The following is an 11411-nucleotide window of genomic DNA, read 5'->3' as shown; positions in this document are numbered from 1 at the left end:
TGGATATGATCAAACAATACAAAACAAAGTCATATTAAATTTTGCATGTGATGCTAATAAACTAATAATTATATTATAAATATAGATATTTCGATTATTATGTCAAAACATATTAAAAACTTTTTATTAGAGATCTCGTTTGTATTTGTTAGAGTGGTAAAAATATTTCAATCAATATATCAAATCACATTGAAAACTTTTTATCTTAATTTTCTTTTTCTTAGTTTTTTTATTAACCAGAACCCTATTTGTATTTATTAAACAAGTAAATTTAAAACACAGTGATACCCAATGACCTATAGTGACCGAATCTATAATAATTGTATTAGAGAAATTAAAATTTTATAATCGTGATAAAAATTTAAACTCAAATATTTAATTTAAAAATTTTAATATTTCATCAATTTTAACATCCATTGAGATTTTATTTTATCAGTTTTATTAGTTTTACAACCCCCGTGACAATTATATCGTATTCTCTGGGTAGTTACAACACCCTTAAATATCCATCACTTTCCTATTCCTGACTTTGCATTGCAAGAGAACATGAAATACTTTCTGTTCCATTCTAGTGTGGGCCTAACCCTAGTTCCAAACACTCCAAATATTTAAAATAAAACGCAAGCAGATAATTCATCTTCATTTGAGCACACTGCTAAAACCCCGAACAAAAAAAAAGCAGAACCCTTCTGCAAAAAAATGCAGAAAGCCATGGCGTTAGGAACATCAAGAACTCTCCTTTCTATGTCTCTTCTCTCCTCAACCAAATTTAACCTCACCCCATTTCTTAAATTTCCCAAAAAATCCGTTAGGGTTTTGTCAGGGTTTAGGCCTCTATGCTCTTCCACAACACCAACAATATCAATTGACCCACCTGAGCAGCTGAAGCACTCTATGCTTCTTGAAAGACTCAGGCTGAGGCATCTTAAGGACTCAAACAAACCAACCCTACAACCTAAAACGCAGGAACAAGCTGGGAGTTTTGGGGACAAAGAGGGGAAAGGTGGAGACTTTGATAATAATAAGAAGAAGAGGGTAGTGAGTGTGGGTAGTTTTGAGGAGTTGGGATTGAGTGAGGAGGTTATGGGGGCTGTTAGAGAGATTGGTATTGAAGTTCCTACTGAGATTCAGTGTATTGGGATCCCTGCTATTTTGGATGAGAAAAGTGTGGTCTTGGGTTCACATACTGGCTCTGGAAAGACCCTGGCTTATTTGTTACCTCTTGTTCAGGTATGCCACATTTTGCCATAGATGAATTGAAACTTTGAGGTGTACTTGGTGGTTTTTATTTTTCATTCCTTTTTTCATATGTGTGTTATTTGGGATAAGTTTTATTTTTTCTGCTGTTGGTCTTGTAGGCTACTTAAATTTTGTGTTGAAAGGTGACATACTCAAGTTTTTTGTATATTCAGAGTATAAGAATATGTTTTTCCTGAGTGATCTAGAGCGTCTTCTTAATTGGGTATGCTTGAGCATATCGAAGTTTAACTTATCTATATAATTGGATATTCAAGCTGATTTGTTCCTCTTTTTCTTCACTGTTTCGCTTCTATCCAAAAGCTGTAAATATGCTTTCATGTTAGCTATGTCATAGAATGTTATGGTAAAATCTAGAGGCAACCCCTTGTAATTTCTAATTCTGCAGTTGCTGAGACGGGATGAGGCAGAGTTGGGTAGGCTAATGAAGCCCAGACGTCCGCGAGCTGTTGTGCTATGTCCTACCAGAGAGCTATCTGAGCAGGTTTTTGTTTATTTCATTTACTATTGTTAGCTAAGTCATTCATTGTAAAATTTGATCAATGCAATTGAATATTTCAAGTGGGTTTTATAGGTTTTTCGTGTAGCAAAGTCCATTAGTCATCATGCACGATTCAGATCTATAATGGTCAGTGGTGGTGGTCGGTTGAGGCCCCAGGAGGATTCGTTGAATAACCCAATTGACATGGTAGTTGGGACCCCTGGTAGAATTCTTCAACATATTGAGGATGGGAACATTGTTTATGGTGATATCAAATATGTGGTGAGTACCTAATTTTATTTTAAGTGGCCTATCTTGGGAATTAAATATTTTTTATTCGCCCCTATTGCAGTAATTTTGGTTCACTTCATGGTATTAACAATATTTAGTAGGTGTTGGATGAGGCAGACACCATGTTTGATCGTGGTTTTGGTCCTGAAATTCGCAAGTTTCTTGCTCCACTAAAACATCGTGCAACAAAGCCTGATGGCCAAGGGTTTCAAACTATACTGGTCGCCGCAACAATGACAAAGGTACACTCTCCCCAAAACCTTTGCTGTGCGGAGTGTGCTTGGTGTGTTTATATATAGTGGGCACCTTTGATAAATATGTTGTTTTTCTTACCACCTTTTGCACTTGTGTGCGGGGGGTGCATGTAGTGTTCGAAATGAATCCAGTGCTTTTGATGTAATTTTCTTGTGTTGAAAAACCCTAGTTTGGTAAATGTCCTTGTGCTGATTTTGAATAGTATACTATCAGCGGAATTCAAGCATAATGTAATGTTACTATTCTTCTTTTAATTATAATTGCAGCTGCAATTTGTTGTGTTGGAAATTTCCTTTAATTAATTGTATTAAATGAACTCTCCTCACTGTTGTGGTTATAATCAAGTTAGTTACTGGCCATTGTGATTTTTTTCAGGCAGTGCAGAAGCTGATTGATGAGGAGTTTCAAGGAATAACACATTTACGAACGTCCACACTGCATAAAAAAATTGCATCTGCTCGACATGATTTCATCAAACTTTCAGGGTCTGAAAATAAGCTGGAGGCATTGCTACAGGTCTACTTCTGTGGTGCTTCATTACTCATATTTAATTCTCAATAGCCATGGCTTTTTTATTGACTGATAAATGTTAAAAGTTGTAGATCAGTTTTTTAATTTGTCAAATATTTGGGTTTATGAGGCTAAAATTCCTCTTAGTTGGGACAAGCATTCAATTTGAAAAGTTGAAGTCTATGTTAGGTCTTTTGCATTCCGACAAAATAATTTTCATGAGTTAAATGGTGATGTGAAAGCAGGTTCTTGAGCCAAGCTTGGCTAAGGGAAACAAGGTTATGGTATTCTGTAATACATTAAATTCTAGTCGTGCTGTTGATCACTTCCTTAATGAGAATCAGATTTCGACTGTCAATTACCATGGTGAGGTGCCAGCAGAACAAAGGTGAGATGATATGAGATGTTATCTTTTACTTTCATAATGTCTAAACTTTAGCCATTTATATATAGTATTTTCTAAGACATAGAATGATGTGTAGTCTAATTAAAAAACTCTCATTTGACTGGAACTGGACTTAAAATGTTGTAATGTTTTCTCTTGAAATCTAATTTGCTATCTGTTAGATACCTGGGTTTGGTTCTGCAACAGCAACTTCCTGTAAAATTTCCAGCACTGCAAAATGCCTTCCTTCACTCTCCTCTCTGCCTTAATTCCACAATCACAACAGCTAACACAGCATCAACTCAATCAAGCAAGAACTCAAATTCAATGGAACAGTAAAATAGTAACCAAATTTGTTTACTCAAATGAATACTTCATTTCTGGAAAATGGGTGCAGTATTACATGAGTTCAGTATATCTCATGATTCAAAATATAACAGCAAACAAGAACAATCCAATTTACAAACAAAATGAAAATTCCAGCAAGCTTTCCAGGCAATTTGAGGGGCTCAGATCTCTTGTTCAATTCCCCACTTGTTCTTCTGATTTCTCTGCTGCTCTCCCCATGCATGCCTCCTTTTTTTTGTCCATAACAGCTAGGTCTCCTCCTGCAGTGCCATGTCTCTCCCTTGCTTCTGGTGGTCCAAACACTTGTGAGTTTGCCATTTGTTCCAGGTCCAAGCAGCGATGTGTGTTTAATTGTTCCCATTTGTTGTCAATTTTGCTGCTGCCATGTGTCTCATTCCTTTGGGCCTTCTTCTTGTGAGAGACATATGCTTGGGATCTAACACTATCTAGCTGCTCAAAAAAGTAACAATTTGTAGAACAACAGAATTACTGTTTTATGCTCTGTGACTTGATTTGCTGTGATCAATTAAATAATTGAAGGCTAAATGATTTTGTGGCCTGAGCTTTCCTTAGGTAGCTGATTTTACCTAGTAATATTAATTGACATGCCTTTTATTTTTCTTATTATTATTTTGAAAGTTATATTAATAAACAAGAGCTTACAAAGTGATCAAGCCATCCTATAGAAAAGGACTAGCTTGTGAAAGCAAAAATTATCTTACATTCATACATATGACTAAAGAGCCTGAAAATAACAACCAACATCTGACCAGAAACATGTTTCAACTTTCGAGAGCAGAAGACAAAAAATGATGCCAAATGTTCTCCTGGCATCTATACATGAATGTTTCTTCAATGTACTAGCTCAACTGTTTTTCTTGTAAGCGCAGGGTTGAAAATCTCAACAAATTCAAGAATGATGATGGAGACTGCCCTACATTGGTCTGCACAGACTTGGCTGCGAGGGGGCTGGACTTGGATGTAGATCATGTTATCATGTTTGATTTCCCTTCGAACTCTGTAAGTGTCATCTCTGTTGTCAATTGGTTAATTTCCACAGGCTTTCTTTCTTTCTTTTCTATATTTCCCTCCTATTGTTTTCTTTTCTTTTGATTAGAGATTTACTCCTATTCTTTGGCATTTTAGGTTGACTACCTGCATCGTACTGGGAGAACTGCTCGTATGGGTGCAAAAGGTATAAATGAAATTATTGTCAATATATGATCTCCTTTTTTATTTCTCTTTTCCAGATTCAGGAACTTTACTATTAACCAATTTTCTTCTGTGTGCCTAGCACGATTTTTCAAAATGCTCACTCAGCAAAGTCCTTGCAGTTTTATCTGAGCTTTTTCAACTATTCTACCGGATGTTGACGAAAACAGTGTATTGAATGGAAATATGCTGGACAACATTTTTGTTGTACTGCATATATTCTTATTTTATTTTATTTTTTTTGTTCTCTTTCATCCTGAGTTTTAATAAACTCTTGGTTTTTCCCATGTCCAGATGAAATTATTTCTAACAAGGAAAAAATGGAACAAATCAATTTTTATGCCATAACTATTGTTGCTTCAATTAGTTAGTATCTCATTAGAACTACTTGGCTTTGCATATCTTCTTTGCTTCATATGTGAAGAGACTTTTTGATCAAACGAAATTCATGTGATGTGTGGCAATTTCTAATCTTTGAAATGATGGAGTCTAAATTCCTCATCAATTTAAAATACCTCCTACTTTGATAGGGAAAGTGACAAGCTTGGTGGCTAAAAAGGATGTACTGTTGGCTGAGCGTATTGAGGAGGCAATCAGGAAGAATGAGAGCTTGGAATCTCTCACTACTGATAATATCCGAAGGGACATTGCCAGGGCTAAAATAACACAGGAGAAGGGGAAGGTTGCTAAATTAGTCAAGACCAAGACCAAAGCTGCATCAGAGAAATCCTCTAGTGTCCGCACCAAGGTTGCATCTACCAACACTGCAACGAGAAAATCGTCAACCACAAAATCTGGAAAAACATCCGTAGCTGCAAAATCTTCAAAACCAACATTTAAGGTATCGAAGTCAAAGTCAAAGTCCTTCACCACAAGTAGCTCCAAAAAAGCCTCAACAAGTGGGAGAAAGCAAACAGAGAACAGGACGTCTAGCCCAGGGAAATCCAGAGCTTCAAAACTAAGAGTTGTTGGATTTAGGGGACGAGCTTCTTATTCTGACAAAAGAGGATTAATGAGGCCTAGTTAATGGTAAAATTTTAGATCAGATATACATTACAATATTTTTTTTCTTTCTTTTCCTCAATTTTAAATTGTTTGAATGAATTTTTATATTTTATTTAGTATTATATTTAGTTTTGTATCTTACAATAATTATCAAAGTGGGATTGTGATTTTGTGTCTGGATTTTCCCCTTGTTCTTTTGAATGGCTTGATCTACTTGGGTGAATAATGGGTGATGTTGGTTCTTTGTGCTGACAAATGCATGCAAGAGATCAACTTACATTCATTTTGACAAAGAAGATCAGACTACACTTCAACCTTGCAAGGTTCTTGTAGGAAACCAGGAATAAATCCTTAAATCTTGGGGATTAAAATTCCAATTTAGTCACCACATAATCATGTTTATTAAACTTTACTACTTCAAGCTGATTTTGTTCTTACTGCTTTTCTAGTTTGCTGTTGTAACCTATGTATTAATTCACCTATTCACTATTGAATGAAGTAGAACAAGAATTCACCGATCCCTTTCCGTTTGTGCAATGTATAATAACTCTCCTCTGAACTTGGGTAGATCAACAGCTCTAGGTAAGCAGGAGTTTTTGCCGGAGGAACATGTCCCTCAGAGTCATATTTGATGACACCAGAAAAATCAGGCAACTAGCATTTCCCTCCCATGAGTATGCTCTTCTGCCAACTGGGGATCCTTGCTGTTCAGAACTAAACATGCTTTCATCTCCGTTACTGAGTGGATAATCCTGGAATGTAGCATGCTGTACCATAACTTCATTGTCGAGCTGTATGACAGGATCCTTTTCAAGAAAATAGTAGCACACATGAATGGTGCAAAAGGGCACAAGAGAAGAGATGCCTCAGCAAGCCCTGCTTGAGATGACCTCAGTGGGGGTGGCTTGAAGTGAAGTAGGCGAGCCATGAAATCACGAAAGGCCTCTGATGGGAAGTTTGTGTTGAGAGAATGAAGGAAATACGTAAGGTCTAATTTGGAAACTGGTGGGCTTGTTAAGGCTGATGTATTTGTTAATATTTAATATTAAAAAACATGATTATTTGCATGGTACCTTACATGAACTCATGATATGATTAGAGGTGAGCAAAATATCCAAACCGGAACTACAACCGTAGAGTATCTGGATTTCAGTTCTAGGTAAAAACCAGATCCGGCTTATCTGGGATAGATTTTAATTCTAATTTTTTAGAACCAATAAGTTCTGATTTTGACTCTGTTTTCAAACGTTTAAGAACCAGAATCGAGGGTAAGAACTGAATCATGCACAACAAGTCTCCCTTCATCATCAATTCTATCCCTGATATGTGCTTATCTAACACATTAAACCACAGTAAGCTTGCCTTATCTAGCTCGTTGGACCGCAACAAGCCTCCCTTCTTCGACCAAAATAAAAAATTCAAATAATTAGAAGTAGGTAAAGACTACGGAAACAGCACCAGGCCAAGGTTGATCTTGTTGGGAGAAGAATAACATTGAAATGGTCTTTGCCTTGCATTAAATGTCAATAATAGCAGCTTTGACAAATCCCCTTTTAACTCAAATTCGTTACTTTCTGCCCAGTTGAAAAGCTTCTTCTGCTTCTACGTTTAATCAGAGAAAACAAAAGCTTTGCTTCTTCTTTTCATACTGATGATTTTCCAGTGGGCAAATTCATTTTTGCTGTCAAAAGGATGATATAGTATCTCCTTTGGAAGATGAATTGCTCCAAAATTTAAACCTTCAGACAGTGAAAAAGGAAAACCGTTTTAATGAAAAATTTCACCAATCGATTTCGGATAGAAATTGGATCTTACTTAGAATCGATCATATCAATTTCAATTAAAAACTTATTATAAGAGGGTTTTTTTTTTGTTCTAATTTTTTATTTTTTTAATAAGATAACCAAGCTGCTTATCAGTAAATATAATATAAAAAATATATATATATATATATTTATATTTTAAAATATACCAAAATAATATAATATAATAATTATATTTTTAAAATATAACGTGGGAGTTAAAATTTTTATTATTTTATTTTAAAAAAATCCACAATTTTGGCACACATTAGGAGGTGATATTGCATGTATCATGCTGTCACTTGTGTGGGTTCGAGTGTAACGATACTTCCTAGGGTTTAGGCTTTTCCTTCTCTGCGTCTTTTTTAGTTCACCGAGAGTGAGAGAGTTCGAAATCTCTAAAAAATGTGCAAACGCTCACAAATTTCACTCTTAAAATCCATCTTCGAAAACCATTTTCGATATTCTCCAAGACGCACTTCTCCATTTCCATTCAATTCACTCTCTCAAATTTCAACTCACCCCCAACTCGGCCCCGATTTAGTCCCCTCCTCGAAGCATCAATTTTCTCCAACCTCATATTCGATAATTTCACAAAAATCTCATTTTTCTATGCCCCAAGGAAGTCCCAGAAGCTACTACAGCACTGAGTCGGGAGCTGAGTCTGGGACCGAGTTGGACTACAACAGAGAAGTGGACATGATTAACCTGAAATTTGCAGAGGCGAGAGAGGAGATAGAAATGGCTATGGAGTCAAAGGAGACGGTGTACTTCAATGAGGAAGTTGAGTGTGCCCGAGATGCCGTGAAGGAGGTTTTGGATAGGTTTGAGGGGCTCTTGGGCAAGCTAAAAGAGAGTGAAAAGGAAGCTTTGCGGAGGTCTATGGGGCTCAAGATTGAGCAGTTGAAAGCTGAGCTTCATCAGTTGGATGATTGATTGACTCATGAGGTCAGGAAAATTTAATGTAGCGAATTAAAGATGATATTTTCACTAATAAATTTTGAGAATTCTTTTCATTGTTTTATAATTGTGATCATGCAATCTTCTTTTGATGATGCATGAATTTGTGAGATTAAATTTTTTCTTATGTGTGCTTTCTTGGATATTGGAATGTTGCATTCAATGGTGAACAGTGAACAGGTGCTTGTTTAGTTCCTTGCCTGAAAATTTTGTTAAAATGCATTCAGTTTCTGTTAATGCCACTTTAAAATGGGTCATTTTTGTTGATTTTGTGGTAGATTGTTAAATACTAGCTTTTGGTACAATGTAAATGGTTCAATTATATCAACTTGGCAAAGCTTGAATACGAATTATTTGGGGATAGTAGATTGTTTTAAATTCAAATTCAACATAATAAAAAGTAATACAATAAAACTACAAGTACAAACAATGTGCACAAACAATAACATGTAACCATATGTTTAGATGTTCTTATATCTCTAATTTAAAATTATTCAATCATATGATAACATATAATTGTTTATGCATATAGCACTACTTAAAGCAATATTGTCTGGTTGTGTTGTACCACACATCTTTTTCAAGTATTGGAATGATGAAACCTTCATCTCAAAGAACGTTAAGCCAATGGAATTGATTCTGGTTTATTTTTAGGTTCCTTTCAACTAAAAGTATATGTTTTATATTATAAGTATCTTTGTGGGAACTTTTATTCTTACTTCCTTTGCTCCTCATTGCAGTATAACCATATTTTTACAACTTGCTACTGGGTGAATTCATGTTCTGATGGATTATGCATCGATTTTCTGTGGTTTGTCTCTTAATTTATAGTAGGTATGGTATTACTTTATTGCAAGTGAATTTACACACAGGGATGCACACACAGACATTTTCGTTGGATTTAAAGTATTTGATGTCAATTTAGGCCAAAGGACTTATAATCACCCAAGGTTTGTTGAATTTCCAAATTGATACCTGTTAACTATTGAAAACTCAAATTCCCACTTATAGGCTGTTAAAATTAACAGAATCCGTTAGTTTCAAAGGTGCAATCATCATTTAACTAGTAATATATTAAAAATATTAAACTTTATCTTATTTCCCCTCTAAATCCTAAAAATTAGCAATTCTCCTCTCTCTCCCCCCAAAACAAAAAACGTAAGTTTTGAAAAGTTTCATTTTCTCCTAAGGGTTTTTAGTTTTCTTCCTTGCTTTTCTTCAATGACTAGAATTGGTTTTGTTCCATTGGCACTCTCTCTTCTTTTCATCAGAGTTCTCTCACTCTTGATTTAGCTTCATCCGCCGACCGATTCTTTGTTTAGACGCATCTTCGTTCATCTTCCTTAGTCTTCTTGATTCAGTACCAAAACCAATTTAGCTTCATACCGATTTAGATGCATTTGGTCTTCATGCAGACGTGTTTGGACTCTTTGTCTTTAGTCCTAATTTCAAACGGAACCAAACGATTAAGAAGAAAGGCAAATCGGAGCATCGAATTAGGAATGCATCTAGACAAAGGACCACTGAGAGAGCTTGAGATTTTGAACCGGGACCACCGATCAATCTAATCGATTAGTGTCGAGGAGAGAAAGAGGGCCTGACATTGGCTCGGTCTCAGGCAAATAAGGATGCCGAAGATGGAGGAAGAGGGTCGTTGGAAAACGATAAAAAAACTGAACCAGATTAGGGGGAAACTGAAAATTTCAAAAGGCTAAGGTTTAGCTGTAAAATTGCAAAACTATAAATAGGAAACCCTAAATGCTTAGGGGAAATGTATAGGTTTTCAAACCTAAAAAAAATTAGGTTTTGGGGGAAAAATGAGACAAAATTTTAAAACTAATAGATTTGGTTAATTTTAATAGCTGATAAGTAGGTATTTGAGTTTTTGAAAGTTAGTGGATGAGAATTTGGGAAAACAGTTGACCTTTGGTGGGAATGAGTCCTTTGGCCAACAATTTACTTGTCAATCATTAGGTAGGAAAATATTACCTTCTAAAGGACATTCTCAATTGTAGTTCAAAATCCACAGTAGATACATTTTCCACTTGAACACTGTCTCAAAAATTTTTGTGCACTATTGCGACAAAACGCCTATCCCATCCTTCCTGCCCATGGGTAACAAACATGTATAAATCATAAATAGCATCTGAGCAACAAAATGTGACATGGGAGCTCTGTTTATCAGAAATCTAAGAATATTGGCAAGTAGTTAAGTCATTTTAATCTATTTCAATTTTTGGGTGGGTAGAGCAGATTGGTGTCTTAAAAGGTTTGTGGTGTGTCAAAAGCAGTTAATGTCTCACGTAATGACTGAGGGTTAAGTAAGAGCCTTTGGTTGATTCATTACCGGAAATATTGTATATAACTTTTAGATATTCCTGTGTTACATACTAGTATGAGCTGATTATTTTCCTCCATGGCTATTCTGCAGTGTTTGTGTCCTCTGGGCAAAATCTGTAATTGCAACAGAGCATTGTGTTTCTTGTCTGTTTATTATCGACAACTTCCATAAAGTAAGTTTTTAGTTTTGTCTTGCAAACAGCCACGATGATGAGTTTGACAATATTCCGATGCAGTTTGGTAGTGTAGCTCTCAGTAATAATGTAGATCATGGTGACCTAATAATCTATCTGGACGCTAACAACTGACCTTGTATTTTGCAAGCTGTGAACCTAAACCACACCATGAATCCCAGAAACTCAAAAATTGAATGTACACGTTGTTATATTGAAAATTGTTGGGAACCTTAAGGTTCATTATGCATTTCATAAAAGCAGAAGTGAATTCTCTCAACAGCATTCTCTGAAATTATGGCTTGTGTTACATGTTTCATAGTCTTCACGAAGCTTGTTGAATTGGATGAAGGATCTCAGTAATTTTGAAGTATTTGTGATCATGTTTGTGT

At 35.6% G+C, this 11411-nt stretch overlaps 2 protein-coding genes across 4 annotated transcripts; both read left to right on the top strand.

Annotated features, from left to right (window-relative positions):
- The first annotated feature begins 624 nt into the window (after positions 1 to 624).
- Positions 625 to 5924, top strand: LOC123229359 (DEAD-box ATP-dependent RNA helicase 39-like). The gene is made up of 9 exons (XM_044655127.1): positions 625 to 1230; positions 1646 to 1741; positions 1832 to 2020; positions 2131 to 2271; positions 2660 to 2800; positions 3040 to 3182; positions 4418 to 4547; positions 4674 to 4722; positions 5270 to 5924. Exons 1-9 carry the CDS (start codon positions 700 to 702, stop codon positions 5764 to 5766), a joined length of 1917 nt encoding a protein of 638 aa, XP_044511062.1. The 5' UTR covers positions 625 to 699; the 3' UTR covers positions 5767 to 5924.
- A 1907-nt stretch (positions 5925 to 7831) lies between these two features.
- On the top strand, positions 7832 to 11299 carry LOC123229365 (embryogenesis-like protein). 3 transcript variants are annotated; one of them, XR_006504863.1, is made up of 3 exons: positions 7833 to 8494; positions 9247 to 9317; positions 10938 to 11299. XR_006504863.1 is itself a non-coding variant. In XM_044655134.1 (2 exons), the coding sequence occupies exon 1, from the start codon at positions 7952 to 7954 to the stop codon at positions 8480 to 8482; it is 531 nt and encodes a 176-aa protein (XP_044511069.1). In that variant the 5' UTR covers positions 7832 to 7951; the 3' UTR covers positions 8483 to 8494; positions 10938 to 11299. The 3 variants fall into 3 exon arrangements, 1 of the variants encoding a protein (XP_044511069.1); XR_006504862.1 differs by having other exon boundaries at positions 9247 to 9340; XM_044655134.1 differs by lacking the exon at positions 9247 to 9317 and having other exon boundaries at positions 7832 to 8494.
- Positions 11300 to 11411: the final 112 nt, after the last annotated feature.

Source organism: Mangifera indica, chromosome 11 (assembly GCF_011075055.1).
Source record: "Mangifera indica cultivar Alphonso chromosome 11, CATAS_Mindica_2.1, whole genome shotgun sequence".
In the NCBI taxonomy this organism is placed as follows: Eukaryota; Viridiplantae; Streptophyta; class Magnoliopsida; order Sapindales; family Anacardiaceae; genus Mangifera; species Mangifera indica.
This window is presented reverse-complemented; position numbering and strand designations above follow the sequence as displayed.